The sequence below is a fragment of the Tursiops truncatus genome, chromosome 4, assembly GCF_011762595.2.
Source record: "Tursiops truncatus isolate mTurTru1 chromosome 4, mTurTru1.mat.Y, whole genome shotgun sequence".
Classification (NCBI taxonomy): domain Eukaryota; kingdom Metazoa; phylum Chordata; class Mammalia; order Artiodactyla; family Delphinidae; genus Tursiops; species Tursiops truncatus.
In genome coordinates this window covers 10,091,422-10,116,090 of record NC_047037.1, presented here as the reverse complement: position 1 = coordinate 10,116,090, position 24,669 = coordinate 10,091,422, and the positions used below count along the sequence as shown (strand labels likewise).

General features: G+C 42.2%; 1 protein-coding gene across 3 annotated transcripts in view; it reads right to left on the bottom strand.

Annotated features, from left to right (window-relative positions):
• The window catches only part of RFTN1 (raftlin, lipid raft linker 1), a 204,621-nt gene that overhangs the window by 104,845 nt on the left and 75,107 nt on the right, over window positions 1-24,669 (bottom strand). For all 3 annotated transcript variants that reach the window (XM_019934416.3, XM_073803679.1, XM_033855280.2), the window contains exon 3: window positions 21,034-21,220. In XM_019934416.3, the coding sequence (XP_019789975.1) occupies window positions 21,034-21,220 (187 nt within the window). The remainder of the gene's footprint in view (window positions 1-21,033; window positions 21,221-24,669) is intronic.

Here is a 24,669-nt window from a genome sequence, read left to right as displayed (position 1 = left end):
AATGCTGGAAGAAGAAAAAAGCCAAGTAAACAAATCCTAGTGAATCTTTCAATAAAGCACCTAATTACAGCGTTTATCAGGGGAGTGCTGAAGTAGGAAGCAGAGAGAAGGAAACAACTCGTAGATGGGTCACTGGTCTTTCTTCTCCCTTCTTTTTTCACCAACACACATGCATCCCATCTGTGGATAAGGGTTTGGTATCCCCTGGAACATTCCAGAGATGATGGGGGAGATGTGCACATGATACTCTAACCACACTCTCTCCCAGGGAGCTGTGCACTGCCAAGCGGGTGCAAGGCATCATGGGCCCCTAACGAGCCACGGCTGCTATTTATGCTAGAGAAATCTTGCCACATCCTGCCTCACTCTTTACTGCTGGAGCCGGCTCTCTGGTAGATAAGCCATCAGTGACTTGCACAACACAAGAAGTTCACCTTTAACCTTAAAAGGCAAGAAAAACAAGTTTTACCCCCAGTGGTCCCTGTATAATGTAGCTGTGAGAGAAATTCAATCCCCACCACACCGGACTACAGCAAAGGGGACCACCGCCACATGAAATCGGACTTGGGGCCGGGTCCTGCTTTCTCATGAACCCTGCGAGGCTCCTCGCGGACTCTGAAACATGTGGAAATGACGACTAGTAGTACTGATGCGTAAATATTATTTTTTCACAAAGATAACACTGAATAAATGCAGTACTTACCGCCTGGTACTTACTGGTTCAGAAAAGTCACATTATCTGCAAACAAAAGTAACAGCAGTAGCCACACACGTGAATGCCCTTCCTAAGACTCTCACCAGCCACGTCCAACAGAGTGACAGGAAGTCTCTTCTTTATTTACGGTTAACGCACACATCCCAATTCAAGTTTGCTCACCATTTCCTTCTTTTCTGGGTCTTCCTACCTGCATCCTCCAACCTGCTGAGTTAGACGATGGACATGTTCCATCTCTGCACTGCCGAACGCAGTAGCCACTACCCAGATGTTGCTACTGAGCACCTAAAATGTGGCGAGTGCCACTGAGGGAATGAATGCTTAATATTATTTAATTTTAATTAATTTTCATTGATAATATATGCCTAGTGTCTCCCTAATAGAAAAGCGCAGCTCAGTTCTGTTCTGAAACTTTGATGTGCACATAGATCCCCTGGGATCCTGTTAAAATGCAAATTCGGAGTCAGCAGATGTGGGTGGGGCCTGGGATCTGCATTTCTAAGAGGCTGCCAGGTGATGCTGAGGCTGCCAGTGCACAGACCAAGGTAAAGACTGGAACTGCTTCGGGAACCACCAGTGTGACCTGGAAGCCTCGTGAATGGGTGGTCTCCAAAGCTTCTGATCATAAAACCCTCAAGTAAAAGTCTCCTGAGTACTACTGTACCAACATCTTACCTATGTTAGAAAACAATGCATTTAGAAGACGAGAAACAGATGAAATAAGCAATATTTAAAAAGTGTAGTCACAATAGGTCCCTATTATTAGTAATTAATATTCCAAGGCATAATATACACTTGAAATGAGATTCACTGTTAACAATCGTGGAAGTAAATCCACATTGCAAAATGTCTTCTTGATGAGTCTAAAATTCTTTGGCCATCTTTTGTCAGATTGGAACAGGTAGGCATCGATTTTTTTATGTCACCAAGAAAGCTCTTACACACAGTGAGAGAAGGATCGATGTGGCCAGTTGTGTGTGTGTGTGTGTGTGTGTGTGAGAGAGAGAGAGAGAGAGAGAGAAAGAGAGAGAGACATGGTGCTCCAAGGACAAAGAACAAGATAAGGGAGGGGTGAGGGAGGAGAGTTTCACATTTATATTACTGGTATTCTGTGTTCTCTTCGATCTGCAATGAATTTACGGGAATTTTTTTAAGCCATGTGTATATTTCATCAGGGCTAAACTTAGTTAAAATTACAAAAAATAATCCACTTCCCTGGGTTCTCAGCTGCAAAAGTTTCCTCTGACCTCAGTCTCCTCCAGGATTCCCGCCGTCACACCCCGCTTCATACAGACAGGGGCCCTCAGACATCTACACCCAGACAGGGCATCACCTTCAACCTGAATGCTAAATATTGGTAATGCATAATTTCTCTCCTAATTTTTCAGTATAAATAAACATACACAGAAGCTTCAATTCTCTTTCAACCTAGGTATGTGGTATGTCTACCACCTTTGGTAACTACTGGTCTAGACGGTGCATAGAATTTACAGAATAATCACAAAGCTCTAGAATAAAAAATGTACTTCCAACAATAATGTTGAACTCTATGATCTTAAAAACACCTGGTAGAAATTCTTCTCAGATTAGTATGTAAGTGAAATCACAATTTCAACAGGGTTTACTGGGAACTGAAGAAAATAACTTTAGACTATAGACTATATATGGAAAAATCAATATGCCAAAGTTGCCAAGATCCTGAAAAACATAGTGCTTGGCTAGATATTAATATACACTACAAATTTATTGTAATTTATTGTAATCAAACTAGCATGGGATTAGCACAAAAATCAATCAATAGATCAAAGGAACAATAAAGAATCGGGAATAAATTAGAGTGTATGTAGAAATCCAACCTATGATAAAGGTGGCATTTCATTCACCAAGTTAGGTTAATACAATAAATGCTGTTGACAAAGGTAGAAGAAAATACAGTTAGACCCCTTACCTCACACCCTAACACTAATCCAGTGGTTCTCAACTAGGGGCAGCAGTTTTGCCTGTTCAGGGGCATTTCATAACATCTGGAAACATTTCTGATTGCCACAACTGCAAGGGCGGGAAGGGGGGCGGTGTTTGCTATTGGCATCAAGTGGGCAGAGGCCAGGAATGCTGCCAAATATGCTACAACTCACAGGACGGTCCCTGGCCCAAAATGTCAACAGTTGAGAAACTACGTAGGCTGAGAAATCCTACCCAAACCCTAACCCTAATGATTACAAAGTTAAAGAGGAACAGTGTTAGAAGTAGAAGGATCCTGATGAGAAACCTGGCTCCTCCATGCCATCAGAAGGGTGACTCTGAAGGAAGTACCGTTTTCCTCATCTTGGCTTTCAAGAGGAAAGACAAGGCACACCATGAAGCAAAGAGCAGGGACTCTGGCCGCAGCAATAAATAAATGGTAGCTATTATGGCCAATAACATAAATGGTAAATCATATTAAGAAGTGCCTGTGAGTCTAAAATGTCAATATGACACTAATGAACTTATCTACAAAACGGAGCAGACTCACAGACATAGAGAACAGACTTGTAGTTGCCAAGGGGGAGGGGGGTGGGGGAGGGATGGAGTGGGAGTTTGGGATTAACAGATGTAAACTATTATATATAGGATGGATAAACAACAAGGCCCTACTGTATAGCACAGGGAACTATATTCAATATCCTAGGATAAACCATACTGGAAAAGAATATGAAAAACAGAATGGAGAAAGGAGGGGAAGCTGGCGGAAGAGTAAGGCACGGAGATCACCTTCCTCACCACAGATACACCAGATATACATCTACACGTGGAACAACTCCTACAGAACACCTACTGAACGCTGGCAGAAGACCTCAGACCTCCCAAAAGGCAAGAAAGGCCCCACGTACCTGGGTAGGGCAAAAGAAAAAAGAATAAACAGAGACAAAACGATAGGGACAGGACCTGCACCAGTGGGAGGGAGCTGTGAAGGAGGACAGGTTTCCACACACTAGGAAGTCCCTTCGCGGGCGGAGACTGTGGGTGGCGGAGGGGGAAGCTTCGGAGCAGCGGGGGAGAGCACAGCAACCAGGCTGCGGAGGGCAAAGCCGAGAGATTCCCGCACAGAGGATCGGTGCCGACCGGAACTCACCAGCCCGAGAGGCTTGTCTGCTCACCGTCACAGCAGGCGGGGCTGGGAGCTGACACTCGGGTTTTGGTCAGAACGCAGGGAAAGGACTGGGGTTGGCGGCATGAACACAGCCTGAAGGGGGCTAGTGTGCCACAGCTAGCCGGGAGGGAGTCTGGGGAAAAGTCTGGACCTGCCGAAGAGGCAAGAGACTTTTTCTTGCCTCTTTGTTTCCTGGTGCGCGAGGAGAGGGGATTAAGAGCGCTGCTTAAAGGAGTTCCAGAGACGGGCGTGAGCCGCGGCTAAAAGCGCGGACCCCAGAGACGGGCCTGAGACTCTAAGGCTGCTGCTGCCGCCACCAAAAAGCCTGTGTGCGAGCACAGGTCACTATCCACACACCCCCTTCCGGGGAGCCTGTGCAGCCTGCCACTGCCAGGTTCCCAGGATCCAGGGACAACTTCCCCGGGAGAACGCACGGCACGCCTCAGGCTGGTGCAACGTCCCGCCGGCCTCTGCCGCCACAGGCTCGCCCCGCACTCCGTGCCCCTCCCTCCCCCCGGCCTGAGAGAGCCAGAGGCCCCGAATCAGCGGCTCCTTTAACCCCGTCCTGTTAGAGCGAAGAACACACGCCCTCCGGAGACCTGCACACAGAGGCGGGGCCAAATCCAAAGCCGAGCCCCGGGAACTGTGAGAACAAAGAAGAGAAAGGGAAATCTCTCCCAGCAGCCTTAGAATCAGCTCCACAATCAACTTGATGTACCCTGCATCTGTGGAATACATGAACAGACAACGAATCATCCCAAATTGAGGAGGTGGACTTTGAGAGCAAGATTATTTTTTCCTCTTTTCCTCTTTTTGTGAGTGTGTATGTGTATGCTTCTGTGTGAGATTTTGTCTGTATAGCATTGCTTCCACCATTTGTCCCAGGGTTCTGTCCGTCTTTTTTTTTTTTTTAATTTTTTTCTTAATAATTATTTTTTATTTTAATAACTTTATTTTATCTTGCTTTATTTTCTTTCTTCCCTCCCTCCCTCCCTTCCTTCCTTTCTTTCTTTCTTTCTTTTTCTCACTTTTATTCTGAGCAGTGTGGATGAAAGGCTCTCGGTGCTGCAGCCAGGAGTCAGTGCTGTGCCTCTGAGGTGAGACAGCCAACTTCAGGACACTGGTCCACAAGAGACCTCCCAGCTCAACATACTATCAAACTGCAAAAATCTCCCAGAGATCTCCATCTCAACACCAGCACCCAGCTTCACTCAACGACCAGCAAGCTACAGTGCGGAACACCCTATGCCAAACAACTAGGAAGACAGGAACACAACCCCACCCATTAGCAGAGAGGCTGCCTAAAATCATAATAAGTCCACAGACACCCCAAAACACACCACCAGACGAGGACCTGCCCACCAGAAAGACAACATCCAGCCTCATCCACCAGAACACAGGCACTAGTCCCCTCCACCAGGAAGCATACACAACCCACTGAACCAACTTTAGCCACAGGGGACAGACATCAAAAACAACGGGAACTACAAACCTGCAGCCTGCAAAAAGGAGACCCCAAACACAGTAAGATAAGCAGAATGAGAAGACAGAGAAACACACAGCAGATGAAGGAGCAAGATAAAAACCCACCAGACCTAACAAATGAAGAGGAAATAGGCAGTCTACCTGAAAAAGAATTCAGAATAATGATAGTAAAGATGATCCAAAATCTTGGAAATAGAATAGAAAAAATGCAAGAAACATTTAACAAGGAACTAGAAGAACTAAAGATGAAACAAGCAACAATGAACAACACAATAAATGAAATTAAAAATACTCTAGATGGGATCAATAGCAGAATAACTGAGGCAGAAGAACAGATAAGTGACCTGGAAGATAAAATAGTGGAAATAACTACTGCAGAGCAGAATAAAGAGAAAAGAATGAAAAGAACTGAGGACAGTCTCAGAGACCTCTGGGACAACGTTAAACGCACTAACATTCGAATTATAGGGGTTCCAGAAAAAGAAGAGAAAAAGAAAGGGACTGAGAAAATATTTGAAGAGATTATAGTTGAAACTTCCCTAATATGGGAAAGGAAATAGTTAATCAAGTCCAGGAAGCACAGAGAGTCCCAAACATGATAAATCCAAGGAGAAATACACCAAGACACATATTAATCAAACTGTCAAAAATTAAATACAAAGAAAATATATTAAAAGCAGCAAGGGAAAAACAACAAACAACACTCAAGAGAATCCCCATAAGGTTAACAGCTGATCTTTCAGCAGAAACTCTGTAAGCCAGAAGGGACTGGCAGGACATATTTAAAGTGATAAAGAAGAAAAACCTGCAACCAAGATTATTCTATCCAGCAAGGATCTCATTCAGATTTGATGGAGAAATTAAAGCCTTTAGAGACAAGCAAAAGCTGAGAGAGTTCAGCACCACCAAACCAGCTTTACAACAAATGCTAAAGGAACTTCTCTAGACAAGAAACACAATAGAAGGAAAAGACCTACAATAACGAACCAAAAACAATTTAGAAAATGGGAATAGGAACATACATATCGATAATTACATTAAATGTAAATGGACTAAATGCTCCAACCAAAAGACACAGATTGGCTGAATGGATACAAAAACAAGACCCATATATATGCTGTCTACAAGAGACGCACTTCAGACCTAGAGACACATACAGACTGAAAGTAAGGGGATGGAAAAAGATATTCCATGCAAATGGAAACCAAAAGCAAGCTGGAGTAGCAATTCTCATATCAGACAAAATAGACTTTAAAATAAAGACTATTAGAAGAGACAAAGAAGGACACTACATAATGACCAAGGGATCGATCCAAGAAGAAGATATAACAATTGTAAATATTTATGCAACCAACATAGGAGCACCTCAATACATAAGGCAAATACTAACAGCCATAAAAGGGGAAATCAACAGTAACACATTCATAGTAGGGGACTTTAACACCCCACTTTCACCAATGGACAGATCATCCAAAATGAAAATAAATAAGGAAACACAAGCTTTAAATGATACTTTAAACGAGATGGACTTAATTGATATTTATACGACATTCCATCCAAAAACAACAGAATACACATTTTTCTCAAGTGCTCATGGGACATTCTCCAGGATAGATCATATCTTGGGTCACAAATCAAGCCTTGGTAAATTGAAGAAAATTGAAATTGTATCAAGTATCTTTTCCGACAACAACACTATGGGACTAGATATCAATTACATGAAAAGATCTGTAAAAAATACAAAGACATGGAGGCTAAACAATACACTACTTAATAACGAAGTGATCACTGAAGAAATCAAAGAGAAAATAAAAAAATACTTAGAAACAAATGACAATGGAGACACAACGACCCAAAACTTATGAGATGCAGCAAAAGCCGTTCTAAGAGGGAAGATTTTAGCAATGCAATCCTACCGTAAGAAACAGGAAACATCTCGAATAAACAACCTAACCTTGAACCTAAAGCAATTAGAGAAAGAAGAATAAAAAACCCCCAAAGTTAGCAAAAGGAAAGAAATCATAAAGATCAGATCAGAAATAAATGAAAAAGAAATGAAGGAAACGATAGCAAAGATCAATAAAACTAAAAGCTGGTTCTTTGAGAAGATAAACAAAACTGATAAACCATTAGCCAGACTCATCAAGAAAACAAGGGAGAAGACTGAAATCAATAGAATTATAAATGAAAAAGGAGAAGTAACAACTGACACTGCAGAAATACAAAAGATCACGAGAGATTACTACAAGCAACTCTATGCCATTAAAATGGACAACCTGGAAGAAATGGACAAATTCTTAGAAAAGCACAACCTGCCAAGACTGAATCAGGAAGAAATACAAAATATGAACAGACCAATAACAAGCACTGAAATTGAAACTGTGATTAAAAGTCTTCCAACAAACCAAAGCCCAGGACCAGATGCCTTCACAGGCGAATTCTATCAAACATTTAGAGAAGAGCTAACACCTATCCTTGTCAAACTCTTCCAAAATATAGCAGAGGGAGGAACACTCCCGAACTCATTCTACAAGGCCACCATCACCCTGATACCAAAACCAGATGAGGATGTCACAAAGAAAGAAAACTGCAGGCCAATATCACTGATGAACATAGATGCAAAAATCCTCAACAAAATACTAGCAAACAGAATCCAACAGCACATTAAAAGGATCATACACCATGATCAAGTGGGGTTTATTCCAGGAATGCAAGGATTCTTGAATATACGCAAATCAATCAACATGATACAGCATATTACCAAATTAAAGGAGAAAAACCATATGATCATCTAAATAGATGCAGAAAAAGCTTTTGACAAAATTCAACACCCATTTATGATAAAAACCCTGCAGAAAGTAGGCATAGAGGGAACTTTCCTCAACATAATAAAGGCCATATATGACAAACCCACAGCCAACATCATCCTCAGTGGTGAAAAACTGAAAGCATTTCCACTAAGATCAGGAACAAGACAAGGTTGCCCACTCTCACCACTCTTATTCAACATAGTTTTGGAAGTTTTAGCCACAGCAATCAGAGAAGAAAAGGAAATAAAAGGAATCCAAATCAGAAAAGAAGAAGTAAAGCTGTCACTTTTTGCAGATGACATGATATTATACATAGAGAATCCTAAAGATGCTACCAGAAAACTACTAGAGCTAATCAATGAATTTGGTAAAGTAGCAGGATACAAAATTAATGCACAGAAATCTGGCATTCCTATACACTAATGATGGAAAATCTGAAAGTGAAATCAAGAAAACATTCCCATTTACCACTGCAACAAAAAGAATAAACTATCTAGGAATAAACCTACCTAAGGAGACAAAAGACCTGTATGCAGAAAATTATAAGACATTGATGAAAGAAATTAAAGATGATACAAACAGATGGAGAGATATACCATGTTCTTGGATTGGCAGAATCAACATTGTGAAAATGACTCTACTACCGAAAGCAATCTACAGATTCAATGCAATCCCTATCAAACTACCACTGGCATTTTTCACAGAACTAGAACAAAAAATTTCACAATTTGTATGGAAACACAAAAGACCCTGAATAGCCAAAGCAATCTTGAGAACGAAAAACGGAGCTGGAGGAATCAGGATCCCTGACTTCAGACTATACTACAAAGCTAAAGTAATCAAGACAGTATGGTACTGGCACAAAAACAGAAAGACAGATCAATGGAACAGGATAGAAAGCCCAGGGATAAACCCACGCACATATGGTCACCTTATCTTTGATAAAGGAGGCAGGAATGTACAGTGGAGAAAGGATAGCCTCTTCAATAAGTGGTGCTGGGAAAACTGGACAGGTACATGTAAAAGTATGAGATTAGATCACTCCCTAACACCATACACAAAAATAAGCTCAAAATGGATTAAAGACCTAAATGTAAGGCCAGAAAGTATCAAACTCTTAGAGGAAAACATAGGCAGAACACTCCATGACATAAATCACAGCAAGATCCTTTTTGACCCACCTCCTAGAGAAATGGAAATAAAAACCAAAATAAACAAATGGGACCTAATGAAACTTCAAAGCTTTTGCACAGCAAAGGAAAGCAGAAACAAGACCAAAAGACAACCCTCAGAATGGGAGAAAATATTTGCAAATGAAGCAACTGACAAAGGATTTATCTCCAAAATTTATAAGCAGCTCATGCAGCTCAATAACAAAAAAACAAACAACCCAATCCAAAAATGGGCAGAAGACCTAAATAGACATTTCTCCAAAGAAGATATACAGACTGCCAACAGACCTATGAAAGAATGCTGAACATCATTAATCATTAGAGAAATGCAAATCAAAACTACAATGATATATCATCTCACACCAGTGAGAATGGCCATCATCAAAAAATCTAGAACCAATAAATGCTGGAGAGGGTGTGGAGAAAAGTGAACACTCTTGCACTGCTGGTGGGAATGGGAATCGGTACAGCCACTATGGAGAATAGTATGGAGGTTCCTTAAAAAACTACAAATAGAACTACCATATAACCCAGCAATCCCACGACTGGGCATATACCCTTAGAAAACCATAATTCAAAAACAGTCATGTACCAAAGTGTTCATTGCAGCTCTATTTACAGTAGCCCGGAGATGGAAACAACCTAAGTGTCCATCATCGGATGAATGGATAAAGAAGATGTGGCATATATATACAATGGAATATTACTCAGCTATATAAAGAAACGGAATTGAGCTATTTGTAATGAGGTGGATGGACCTAGAGTCTGTCATACAGAGTGAAGTAAGTCAGAAAGAGAAAGATAAATACCGTATACTAACACATATATAGGGAATTTAAGAAAGTAAAAAATGTGATGAAGAACCTAGGGTTAAGACAGGAATAAAGACACAGGCCTACTAGAAAATGGACTTGAGGATATGGGGAGGGGGAAGGGTAAGCTGTGACAAAGCGAGAGAGTGGCATGGACATATACACACTACCAAACCTAAGGTAGATAGCTAGTGGGAAGCAGCCACATAGCATAGGGAGATCAGCTCGGTGCTTTGTGACCATCTAGAGGGGTGGGATAGGGAGGGTGGGAGGGAGGGAGACGCAAGAGGGAAGAGATATGGGAACATATGTATATGTATAACTGATTCACTTTGTTATAAAGCAGAAACTAACACACCATTGTAAAGCAATTATACTCCAATAAAGATGTAAAAGAAAAGAATACACAAAGAAGACCTAATACACATAGTATTTGAAAGTGATCAAAAATGATAATATATGGGACCTATATTCAGCTCATGTGCCTTATTATAGCTATTTTACTTGTTTATGGTCTGTGTTCTTTTTAATTAGTGTCTATCCTATGTCAGTTGTTAACAATTCTGCATGTCACCTGGCAATGAGAGATACCTTTTGTTTTCAAAACTGACAACTTGAACATTTGTTTAATGGAAAAAACACAGTGAACGATCAACATTATATATTTTTTACAAATCAAACAATAAGTGTATTTGATTTGCAGTGTTGTGTTAGTTTCGGGTGTGCGGCAAAGTGATTCAGTTATTTCAGATTCTTTTCCATTACAGACTATTACAAGATATTGAATATAGTTCCCTGTGCCATAAATATATATATATATATGAAGGAGAGAAGTGGATGGGGGCTCAAATGAAGCAAGACTGGCCATGAACTGACAGTTGTTGAAGCTGGGTGATAGGTAGGGGGGTTTCATTATATTATTCTGTCTGCTTATTTTTATGTTTGAAATTCTCATAATAAAATAAATACTAAAACATAAAAAAAGAATGTATATCTATGTATAACTGAATCACTTTGCTGTACAGCAAAATAAAATATAATAAATTAACTACACTTCAATAAAATAATTGTTTTTCAAAAAAGAAGTGCCTGCAAACATATAAATGTTCTTCACAAGGAAAATGGGCTTTTTGTTCCCTTTTTGTTAAGATCCAGGTTGCCTGACAGAGCAATTTCGGGGACTTAAACTATAGAAGTCGAGGATGAAAATTTCAAGTTGTTATAAATCCCCCCAGAGCACAGATTGTGCTCACCTCATTCTCTCTTACAAGGGTCACTACCTTAGAAGACACAGACACCTAGTACATTTTGCTTTTGATTTTAGGGAACAGAGGGAAATAGTACACGAATGGCCTTAGAACCATCATTTGCATACAACTGTTCAGTGCAGAAACTGACAAGGCCCAGCTAGCCTGCTGAATGGAGCCATTTGGGGGGCTCCAGCTGGTTTCCAGTGGCAGCCCTATGTCCTGAAACCAGCTTGGGGGTAACCAGGCCTGTGGTCCCATAGCCTTGCTATGGGGACCGTTGATACTGCGAAGCCCAGAGGATTGTGGGAATTCTCTGAGGACCCTTCCATAAGCTCCGGGCCCCTGAGCTGAAAGATGGTGTATTTCTGAGCCATGAGCCTTAAGATGGAACGTAAGTCCCATCCCCACCACACCCTCCCACTCACCTGCCCCACACTTCAGTACTGAGAAGTCATTAGTAACTACTTCAGTCTAATTTTCTTAGGAAATAAAATGGAAGCAAGGAATAACAGAAGATAATAGTACCTTTTAGCTATAAAATAGAGGAAGTCTAAAACCTCGGCTGAACGCATAATAATGTTTTCAACAAATATTAATGGCAAAAATCAACCATCATGAGGACATAGTGAGACAAAATTATAACACTTAACACACACAGAAATGAAGCAAAAGTGCTCTCAGGCCCTCAGGTGTTGTATGAATAGGAGTTACTAATTTGGTTTTTAAAGTCTTTGTAGCCATTTTAAGTTCCATCCTGTGGTCGCCGAATAGGAAGCAAATGAAATGATGTACTCCACTAAATCACATTACAGCATTTACCTCTTTGTAAAATGGTTCCATCTTTCAACCATTTAAAAAATTATAGAAAACAGCTAGATAGATCATAGAGATAATCATTACATCAAGATCTCAAGAATGCTGCAATCACTAACAATGTACTTATATGGATCTGGAAGTTATTTCTCACCTGCCGCTGCATTCATAGCTAAAAATGCAAAATTGAATGAGTACTAGTCGTTTCCAGGCCCCAACACTGGTCATGCCCACTGCATCTTTCTTAGCTTGAGAAACAGACACAATCTAAGTTACCTCTGACTGACAAAGAAGAGTAAAGACAAAAAAGACTTTGCCAGGAAGACAATGTGAGTTCCTAAATCTAATACGGAATAGGCGTGCAAATACAAAAATCTAACAAATAAAATTGTGCGCAACCAAATGACCTATATTGTGTGCACATGGCCCTCCTAACAGTATGTGTCCCTATAACACACCTGCAATGTCACATAATAAACCTTTCTAGAGTCCATTTTAATTTAAAGATTGTGGGAGGAGAGGGCTATTATTTACTTTATTTTAAAACAAATACAGACATGTCATGGTACCGTAGTATTTGCGCAGGTTTTAAGATCAAGAGGAAATTTCAAAGAACTGTAGTGTTTGTGCTGCTGCGTTTTGGATATGTGCTTGCTGTTCTCTGCCATTCCAAATGACTTCTGAGAAAGACTGAAAATCACTACTATGTTAATTCTCTCTCTCAGAGGAGGCAAAAAAATAAATAAAGTATAAAATGTGGGGAAAGGCACAGGCAATCGAGGACAGCTATCAAACAGGGGAGGGAAATGAGGTCTCGCACGAACCACGCACGGCTTTCCTGTTCTCTCCACTGGGATAAAGACCGACACTTGGAGACACAGAAGAATAGGTAGGCAAGCCATTTAGGGGTGTGGATGGGAAAAAACTCTCTTTCCCCAAGAGAATGTGGCTTTACACCGGCATATTAGATTAGAAAGTGCAAACACAATAATTAACAGTGAATCCTGAAACTTCAACACGCCAGAAAAGAGTGTCACTCAGGAGTGAGACCTGGAAAATAGGGATACATTAAGGTAATCTTCGGTGAGGCTGGACAGCTCTGCGGGGGGCGGGCGGCAGCCCTGGAGAGCTAATCAAGCTCTCCCGACACCTCGGGAAGCTTGAGAAACCTGAAGAAGGATGCTCCCACGCCAGCAGCTAGGGGCAGCCGTGGGCAAAGAGCGGGGCCCTTCCCAAATCCGAACCCCAAACAACAAGCTCCTCGCTAAACAAACACCTTTATTCCCCGCCTGATTTAAGAAAAGCACTTTGAGTCCCCCTTCCTCAGTTTCTGCTCTCTGGGAATAAACCAGCTGCTGTGGTTTTTCCACCACAGTAACACGTGTCAATCACCGCTAGGCCCAGCGTTACTTTTCCTCCCAACGTGTGATTCCAACAATCAGATGCCCCAGGCTGAAGCCCAGCCTCGCGTGTGAGCGTTTTCTAGGGCACATCCCAGAAGGTGCCCCCAGCCCCTGTGTATTTCATTTAATTATGAAACCTCTTTCTAGAAGCCCCATAATTCTCCCAAGAGTCAAAGTAATTGGTAGAAATTAGACATGAAGAGACACAAGGCCTCCTAAAGAGGACACTTTCGACTATAATTTTTAAAAGAATTTTCTGTTCAGTTCCAATATAATTTTGTACTTTCCCAATTCTGCCCTTTTCAAATGCCAGAGAAAAGGTTCATGTTATCTCGTGGGCTATTAAAAAAAAGCCAATCGTTGGGCTGCATCCCGCAGGCCTACAAGACCTGCACTTGCCCGGCTTTAAGATCTTAAGACCGAAGAAAGAGCCCTGAGTCACCAACAGAGACATCAGTGGTTTCATGGATGGGGGAGCTTACACGTCTGAAGCAAGGTCTTGGAGGGACACCCTACCTTGCGTGGCCAAAGGCAGACATAACCTGAAGGCAGGCTTCATGCCCAGCGAGAGGGGAGGTTACCAGTTATAGGGGGATTACATCAGGCTGCCTCATCAGTTACCAGGGAAACCAGCAGAGAGGCACCCCCTTATTGTCCCTTGATAAGAACCACCACTAGCTGGGGTCTGGGGCAAGTACTTAAGAAGGTCACTCCTGTGAGTAGGGTATAGGTGAAGCAGGTACTGGTCAAGCAGGGGATGTACAGAGAGCGAGAGAACAGCCATCTTTATTGGTCTGACCATACAGCAAGGTAATGCATTTGTACTCCACTTAAGGTCCACAAAGATTTCCCTTCCTTTGAAGGCCATCCTTTGGATGGTTTTTAAAAAGGAAAAAAAAAAAAAAAAAAAAAAAGAGTGAAAAATAATGTATGTTACTCTTGTGGCAAATCACTGCTATTTGGCAATGAAAGGATCTTATATGTGTGTGTGTGTGTGTGTGTGTGTGTGTGTGTGTGTGTGTGTGTGTTCCATTACTTGGGGTCCATGCTGCTGTGTGGCTACATTAACAAGATGCACTTTTGGTACTGGTTAGATATGTAAACCAAAGACAAATCCATCTTTCAATGGATTTATGGTCGTTTGGTGGAAGATGGTAGCAAAATTCCACGGCACGGTTTTATTCCACTCAATTCAGGAAAATTCTATTGATCCACTACTCAGCACCTGGCACTCTAAGTAAGTAATGGGAATCCAAAGACGAAAGATTTAGCAAGGGGGAGGGGAGGTGGGCAGACATACGGAAAACAGTAACAAGAGAGTCAGAAGTCTGATGATTGCTGTGTGTGAAAGGAGAACAGGGTGGGTGATGAACTCCCCCGAAGCAAGCACCACACAGAAATCTTAAAGGTTACAAGATGGCAGCCAGTAGGGTGGGTCAGGGATACACAATGTTATTTTGAAAAAGCGAGGCAACGGTTAAAAAAAGAGAAGTTTTCACATAAAAATCCAGATTTCTGGCTTTTCTTAAAAAAAGTACAAGATCTGGCAACACTTGGCAACAACGGAGCAGAGATAGGTAGGCATGGGCTCTCCAGTACCCGAGAGTCCTCACTCAAGGAGCCTGGCCCCTGTAGGCATCTGCGTTGTAAGCCCCTGTCTTAGGACAAAGGTAGAGTCGTCAAGGTTTCAGAATCCTACCCTAAGAAGGGAAACACGGGGGAAAGCTGAACACTCTGAGATTTGCTTTCCTAGAAATAAAACAGCAAAAAGCCAACAGAATTGTCTGTCTCTGCATCACTTGACACTGATCAGCCAGTTGACTCAGTTAAGCCTCTGTGCTGCTCATAAGCACTTGTGAGAACAGCTTGCTGGTGCAGTCGGAGAGGAAAACCTTCTCAGGCTCCAAGCATATGGTCCGTTTGGAAGACAGCAACTCAGCACAGCTCTCAGCAGGCCACTGCATCCCTCCTCAGGATCACTGGAAGCATCTGGTACAGAAAAAGGACCACAGCAGCTGGGGCTCGGTCAGCAGCACAGAAGCGTGCTGGTCCTCATGGGCTCACCCCGGCCTCACATGGCTTTCCACAGCCTCCCCCAGCTCGGCCTTCTCTCCTGGCTCCCGGCGCCCCGGGGGACACCTCCCAGGGGCACGTGCCACCAGCAACGGCCGAAACACGATGTGACCAAACTGATGCCATTCATCTCCTCCTGCGGTGGATGCTTTCCATTTTACACCCAGGTCCCTCCCATCCCCCCTCCCGGTTCTGTGTGTCCCCCCAGCTTCTGCGTGATTTGCAGTCATCTTTGGCTATTGGAGCTGCTTCACCTGGATGTGCCCCAGACCTGGAAGTGTGTGGGGAAGCTCACGCCAACAGCTCCTGGATGCAGGGGTGTGAGAACCAGATCCCCAGCCTCAGGGTGGACTCACTGCTCCCCAGAGGACCAGCCACCCTTGCTGGCTACCTCCCCTTCCCTGCCCCACGACCCTGATCCTGATTCCTCCTGGGAGCACTTCCTTAATAATCACTTGCATGTGAAGTCTCCTCTGGGGTCTGCGCCTGGGAAAACCCCACCCAGACACATCCCCTCCCCTCCCCACCCCTGTCCCCTCCAGTTACCCCTCCCAGGCCCTGGGAGTCCAAAGCTCACTTAGACTTCGATTCTCCCTCTTCCTCCATGCTGTCTTTCTAGCTACACATTAAATCCAATATTTCCTCCTATGGGACACATACCCTCACCTTCTCACTACAACCGACTTTAGCTACCCATCACCTCCCACCATGACAGGTGCCATGTTTTCTCAGCTTCCGTTTTCTTCCCCTCTTAGGCTTTTGGAAACTCAGCACTTCCAGTGGTTTTTCCTCTAAAACAAAACAAAAATATTGCAGTGGTTCCCCACTGACTTCAGGATAAAGTTCAAACTCCTTAGCCCAGCCATCAGAGGCCTCGTGACCCAGGCCCTCACCCTTCTCATGCCTTTTCTCCCCGTTTCCCTCTGGGCCTCACGCTCCAGTCACCCCACATCATCCGTGGTCTGCTTTTCCAGGCTCCAGGCTCCCCTGGGCCGGTCCCCCTGCCTGGGAGACCCTTCCCACCCCTGGTGCCCCTGTTCAAATCTACCCATCAGTCCAGACCCAGAGCACATGAGAGTCACAGAACCTCCTTTTCTGAAGCCCCCATTAACACATTCCAGGTGAGAGACAAAAACCAAGACCCATAGATGAAGCTGGGCATTCACATAATTTGCATACAGACTTTACAGCTTCCTAGCAGATAAGTTTCCTGAGAGCTGGGAGCTCTTTAAGTGATCTTTGCTCATTTACCTTAGAAAAATCTAACTGAAAGGGCGGAAACGTTTACCACTTAAAACGGTGCTAGTTATTCTAGTCTCAGGCAGATGTGTTCCAGAATGGATGTGAGACAGCGGCGGGCGGGGCGGGGGGAGGGGGGAGATCCTCTTCTCTCTATCTTAGTTCCCACAGACGCCTCTCTGGATGCAAGCATCTCACCACCACAGGTGTGATTCCAATGAACACTCACACTAAACCCAAACCGACTTATTCCCCACGGGGCTCATTGTTGGAAACACCAATCTGATCTAGTCCTGAAGGAAAGCCTGCATCATAGGGTAGAGAGATGCTACAGGATTACATTTCACGGGCAATTAAAGAGATTTTCAAGGGCAGCTTTGATTATACGCGTTTTTCACCCTCCACCAGGGTTTCAGAATCCCACCCCCTGCATTAGCTGCAGGTCCTCTGTGTGCCCCACTCCCTGACCCTAAGCCAAAAGGCACCTGATGAATGTCGACAGAGGGCACAAATGTCCTGGTTCCCTGTTCCATATAAGGCATTATTCCAGAGGACCTGGACCCAAATGGCTTCAACCCATTAGTGATGAAAAAACACATCAATGACACCCTGAACTAGCTCTGTGTGTGAACAACGACAGTTTGTAACAGCTGAAAAATAGAGCAGCACAATGCATTTCTGTACTTACGTCTACAACCATAAAGCGACCTAGAATTAAACCCACACTCATGAAACATCAGAGTGACATTTTAATAACTGACTTCTCTTAGCCATCAAGTTTTAAGATCTTTGGCAACTCGTTCTAAGGAAAACTGTCCGAAGAAAATGAAGCACAACTTAAATGTACTTAGAAATCAGGGTGAATGCAACTACATTGTCTGTTGCAAATCACTCTGTGTTCCTAAGAAAGACCTGAGAGAAGGAAGTACAATCGCCCTTTTACTTACCAAATATCTCATATTCGGCTATTCATTCTTGAGTCAGTTTTCAAAGCCACTGACTGACTCAACTGAACACACTTAGGATCAAGAAAAACTGACTCAGATGTGTGGTTTGGCCTGCCATCTTAAAATGGAATGGCAGTTATCAAAATTTTCAGAAGAAAGGATTGGGCAATTTTTCATGGATTGAAGTGAAATTTATCAAACTGGCAGAGGCCTCAGAGGAACATTACTGCACTGTGCTTTGGGAATAACTGATGATACAGTTAGACTGTCCATGATGCTCTCAAATTACTCAAAATTCACTAGAAAACATTTCATTGTGAGACTTGAATAAACTCTTCTCACTTCAGACATATTACTCCTACGCCTAGCCGAAAGAAATGTTTCCTCCTGAAACGTTTCCCTAGTCTTTCTTTCCAGCAGGAGGTGACTTCTCCTTTTTCCAAACTCCCATGGCGTGAGGGATGTCTTATTTTCTCAGGTAAACTGCAGGTACCTGGAAGGCAGGTTCCACGGGCAGTTGAATCTTGCACCTGCACCCTCTCCCTTCCCACCAAGTAGAGTCCCTAGCACGATATCTTACGAAGAGCACAAGCTTAATGTCTGCAAATGACTCAATGAGTCAGTGAGTGAATGCAAGCTTGTATGGTTCTGGGGTTTTTTTTCTGCTCTTACTGAAGACCCCAAAGGCTAATTATTTGCTACAAACTTCACGTTCACCTTTCAAACACATTAAGGTTGATATCCAAGTTTCAAGTAGTCATTCCATGATGATTATTGCTAATGAACTTGATTTAAACTGATAGTAATCTAAACAGTTTATGTACAGGTCTTTCAATATTGTCTACTTGGACAATATTAACCAAGGCATTTACCTTCTCTTTGAGAGCTAATCATTTCATTTATCAGCATCTATAGCTGTCAGAACTTTGGCAGACTTGGTGAAAAATACCATCAACTGCTCATATTAAAAATTAATCACACAAGATTTCCTTTGTTTCATTTTTTACTACTTAAACCCTACTGGACTTCCCTGGTGGTGCAGTGGTTAAGAATTCACCTGCCAATGCAGGGGACATGGGTTCAAGCCCTGGTCCAGGAAGATCCCACATGCCGTGGAGCAACTAAGCCTGTGCGCCACAACTACTGAGCCTGCGCTCTAGAGCCCACGATCCACAACTCCTGAAGCCCGGGTGCGTAGAGCCGGTGCTCCGCAACAAAGAGAAGCCACTGCAATGGGAAGCCCGTGCACCACAACGAAGAGTAGTCCCCGCTCGCTGCAACTAGAGAAAGCCTGCGTGTGGCAACGAAGACCCAACGCAGCCAAAAATAAATTAAAAGACCAGGTAGTGAGCTTCTAAAGGCTGCCTTATGAACATTAGATTAAAATCAATACTTAAAAAAAAAACAAACACACAACTCCCTACTGATACAGAAAATGTTCTGCTGGGTTTTGTTTATTTTTCATAGCATGGGGTCTTTTCCTCATGATGCAAAAACATACAGTTATTGCATTTGCTAGGGGAGAAAATGCCTGAACTTTAAAATTGTATAATGCAATACTAAACAGAAGTGGGGGAAATTCTGTTGGTCATTTTTGTCACGAGAATGGCAAATTACCATTCTCATTACCATACTTGGCAAATTACCAAGCTTTTGCAACTTCCTTTAAAAGGGTGGGGGCCAGTTTCAAAGGTCTGGCACCAAGTTATCCAAGCAATTCTTCCTCGGTATCTGCTTATTAAGGAGCTGGAATGTTCATTAAAGTCATCCAGGCAGGTGGTTCAGACACTCTGGATAGAGTGAACTCAAACTCAAGGACAATGTCATCTTCCCTTTCTTGAAAACCCTCCATGCTTCCTTCTTCTTCTTTTTTTTTTTTTTTTTTGCGGTACGCGGGCCTCTCACTGTTGTGGCCTCTCCCGTCGCGGAGCACAGGCTCTAGAGCGCAGGCTCAGTGGCCATGGCTCACGGGCCCAGCCGCTCCGCGGCATGTGGGATCTTCCCGGACCGGGGCTCGAACCCGTGTCCCCTGCTTCGGCAGGTGGACTCTCAACCACTGCGCCACCAGGGAAGCCCCTCTACTCTCTTTTTAAAATATAGCACAGGTTGTCATTTCTCCCACGATAACTGGCCAAAAGATAGATCTGATTTCCTTTGCCAGGCTTTCAATTTTTATTTTTACAAGAGCAGCAGAAACATAATGTGCTTTCTATCCCACCTTCATTGTTTTTATTTATTTATTCATTCATTCATTCATTTATTTTTATTGTATAGTTGGTTTACAATGTTGTATTAGTTTCAGGTGTACAGCAAAGTGATTCAGATTTATATACATACATATATATATATATATATTCTCTTACAGATTCTTTTCCCTTATAGGTTATTACCAAATATTTAGTTCCCTGTGCTATACGGTAAGTAGGTCCTTGTTGGTTATCCATTTTATACTGATATATAGTAGTATGTATATGTTAATCCCAAGGTCCTAGTTTATGCCTCTGCGCCCCTTCATCATTTTTTTAAAAAGCATTTAAAATTAATATTGCTCTTTTCGAAAAACCAATCTCTACCTCTCTTTTCCTAATTAGACCCAATAAAAATATAAGAGTAAGCATTCTTGGGAAAGCCATATTGAAAAACATCATCCAAGCCTTGAAAATCAAAATCAAGACCAAATCAATTACAGGACTTGATTCAAGTGAATTTTGTTTTTCCTCCCAAGTGATTGACAGAAAGTATGATGGGTTCAAAATATTCAAGTATTTCTGGAGTTTGGGGGAAGATATGAAGTTTGTATACAGCCTCTAACCAAAATTAGTGTGTCTTCCAGCCATGCTTTGCAGATTAATAGTAGTATACTTTCACTAGCTGCTCTCTTCTGGGAGTACAGCTCCTCAAGGAGACAGTTTTCTAGCTGAGTGTAATGCAGTAAATTGAAGGAGGAAAGGATGTAACGTGGATTCTCTACTTATGCCGTCTGGTGTGGACAGTTGCAAGACGCTATGAAACTCTAGTTGTCTAATGTTTGGCCTTACCTGTCAGAGGGCAGAGGCCCTGGGAACAGATGCAAACTCCACACACACACATCCACAAACCCTATTCCTTTCCCCTCCCTTCTTCATTCAACACACATGAGGCACCTCATGATGCTAAGGTAACCGCCCACCCTCAGAGGCCTTACCTGTCGGCTTTCTTGAGCAGGATGGCCCTGAAGATGTTCTCGAGGGGCGTCTTCTCCCGCTCATGGGTTGGCTGCACGAAGGGGTGCAGGGCCACCAGCGAGAAGCCCTGCTGGTACAGCTCCAGCAGCTGGGCGGGCAGGTCACGGAGGGAGGTCAGCCTCACGGCCGAGGCCCGTGGGAGCTCGGCTGGGAGTGGAGAGAGGGGAGGCTCATCAGAGACCCACCCAGACCGGCCACCCCACGCATCCACATCCCTCTCCCCTCCGCTCAGCAGAAAATCTCCAGGTCGCCTCTCAGTCACATGAGTCTATTCCCATCTTAACTACTGTCTTCAAGGGGACCTACAAAACTGCTGGTTAATTTCCAACTCCTCCGTAAGTACTGGTGACTGGATGGCTTAAAATTAGAGCCAGGGCTTCCCTGGTGGCGCAGTGGTTGAAAGTCCGCCTGCCGATGCAGAGGACTCGGGTTCGTGCCCCAGTCCGGGAAGATCCCACATGCCGCGGAGCGGCTGGGCCCGTGAGCCATGGCCACTGAGCCTGCGCGTCCGGAGCCTGTGCTCCGCAACGGGAGAGGCCACAACAGTGAGAGGCCCGCGTACCGCAAAAAAAAAAAAAAAAAAAAAATTAGAGCCAGTTTCTCAGAGATCACACTGGAAAAGGCACTTCCAGCCCCTCAGAAAATAAAAAAGAAAGAAATGAAGAAGGAGGATCACAAGACGATGACAACTGCACACAAACGTAAAACTGCCGGGTGGCAAAAAGCAGCAGCAAAACAAAGTCCAAAGACAGACTGGAACAACATTTCTGTGCCACTTAAGACAAAAGGGTAATTTCCTTAACAGGCAAAAAGCAGAAGCAAGAACAAAAACAAGCAAAATGGGCAGAATATATGAACAGGCAATTTCCTGAAAAGCATAAAAGGGTAATCAATACTTGAAAGGACACTCAAATTAACTCAAGATTAGAACTATGCAAAACAAAACAAATGTTTTCTCCCTATTGAATTATTTTAAAATTGGGGTTTAAAAAAACCTTTTTGAGAAGGGCAGACAAGATATCAGAAGTCAACAGATTCAAGTGACAAGTCTTCCAGGCCAATCCCCCGCCCCTCAGGCTCTTTCCCTAGAGGCAACCAGTACTATCCATTTTCTTTTGTATATATGTTAATAATCGCTGAATCTGTGCACAAATAAGTTTATATATCTATCTCACTTTTTTTACACAAATGGTAGGATAATGTTACAACCCAGCTTTTTATCCATTTTTATCAATTAACAGTATCCTCTTCTTGGAGATCATTCCATGGCAGTACACAGAGCTCTTCCTCATTCTTTTTAGAGCTGCACAAGTGTTCCACTGTGTGAGGTACCACAGATTATCCAAACTTTTGCTTTCATAAGTAATACTGCAATGAAAAACATCACGCCTACATGATTTCACATGCATTCATGTACGGTATAGCTAAAAAAGTTAATTCCTAGGTGTGGAATTGCTGGGCTCAAGATAAATGCATTGTAATTTCTTTAGAGACTGCCAAATTTCCTCCACAGTGCAGTAAGGGCTTTCCTTTATCAGTGAGGTACAAAGGTTATTTCTTTTCCCATGCCCTGGATAATCTCACAACAAAAAATATGATCCCTGTGAGGTGGTAATTTATACTTCTCATTATGTAATTTGTACTTTTTCTTATTAAACATCTCATGTTTAAATGCTATTTATGTTGCCTTTTCTGTTAACTGTTCAAAATCTTTGCCTAGTTTCCTACCGGGTTATTGGTCTTTTGTCTATTGATTTGTAGGAGCTCTTTATATATTAGGAAATTCATTTCTTATTTGTAATAACAGTTGCAAATATCTTTCCCAAATTATTGTCTTTTGACTTTGCATGACACGGGTTTTGCCATGAAGAATTTTTTTTAATAAAGTTGAATTTATCAATCTTGCCTTCAATGGCTTCTGAGTTTTATGTCATAGCAGAGAGACCCAGAATATAAAACAATTCTCTTGTGATTTCCTGTAGTAATATTTCAGTTTTTGCATGTAAATCTTTGCTCCATTTGGAATTTATGCAATATGAATTCAACTTTTCCCACCCACCCCCAGTTTATCCATTTTTCCGCATTGATTTGAGATGTCACCTTTATCATATATTATATTCTTAAGTATATTTAAGTCTATGACTATGATCTATTAAACTATTCTAACAATTTTAGTTTCATATTATGTTTTAAAATCTGGTCAGGTTATTTCCTGAATCTTCCTATCTTCCTGTTTATTTTCTGAATCTTTCTGTTTCTTCTCAATTATTTGTTTTTCCAAATGGTCTTTAAAATCAGGTCATCAAATTGTCCCTCAAAAAAAAAAACCTTGTTGATACTTTTATCGGATCATGTTCAAATTACAGCTGGTGAGAGAGAATGGATTTTTTTCTTTTTAACCATTTTTTAAATTGAAGTATAGTTAATTTACGATGTTGTGTTAGTTTTAGATGTACAGCAAAGTGATTCAGTTATACATATCTATATATGTCTGTTTTTCTTCAGATTCTTTTCCATTATAGGTTATTACAAGATATTGAATATAGTTCCCTGTGCTGTACAGTAGGTCCTTGTTGGTTACCTATTTTATATATAGTAGTGTGGATATGTTAATCCCAAACTCCTCATTTATTGCTCCCCCTCACACTATTTGATTATATTTTTAATCCACAGGAATTGGAAATTGAAGCCAAACAATATTTTACAGAAAGTTAACAACATCAACCTCCCGAGAATGGATATTTTCATCACGCTGCAAGTTTCCATCCAAGAACATTGCATGATTTTTGTTTATTCAAGACTCTTTAGGGGTCCCCTGGGTGCATATTAAAATTTTCTTCACATAGATACTGCACACTTGTGAAGTTTATTCCTAGTTATTTTATATTTTATTGCTATTTGAATTGTTTTTTTTCTCCTTTTACTTCTGTGATCTCCATTGTGGGCAAGAATGTTGGAGAAACAGTCATGCTCATGGCGGCTGACAGTGGTGAACCTTTCTGGAGGGCCGTGTGGCATTTTCCCTCAATCCTAAAAGTGCATTTGCACTTTGTCCAGCAACCTCGCCACTGAGTTTTATGCCTGTGGCTGGACTCCTAAATGTTTCTCAAGATATATGGGCAAAGTTATTCACTACAGGGTCATCACAACAGCAAAAACCTAGAACCAAGGAGTTCTTCATTGGAGGGCTAGCTCAACATTGGGACACCCCAATGATGAATCCTCTGAACCATTAATATGTGTTACATGAGGATGAAAATGTGCCCAAGACCCATGACTAAGTTAAGAGACAAGGTGTCTAACAGTGTTTATCGTAGGATACTTTAGTATAAAAAAATTCGAAGGATAGATAGACACGAATAAATTTTTTTTCTGGAAGAAATAACAAAAACATCAATATTGGAGAGACTGGAGTAGAGAGGTAAGGATGAGAAGGTAGTTTTTGCTTTATTTTGTACTTTCAATACTATTACCGTCAATACAGCAATCATTTGGGTAGAGGGTTCATGAGACATTTTAATTTTCTTCTTTACATGTGAAAAATATTTTGAATTTTAATGTATTTTTAAAAACACTGTGTTACTTTAAAACAAACT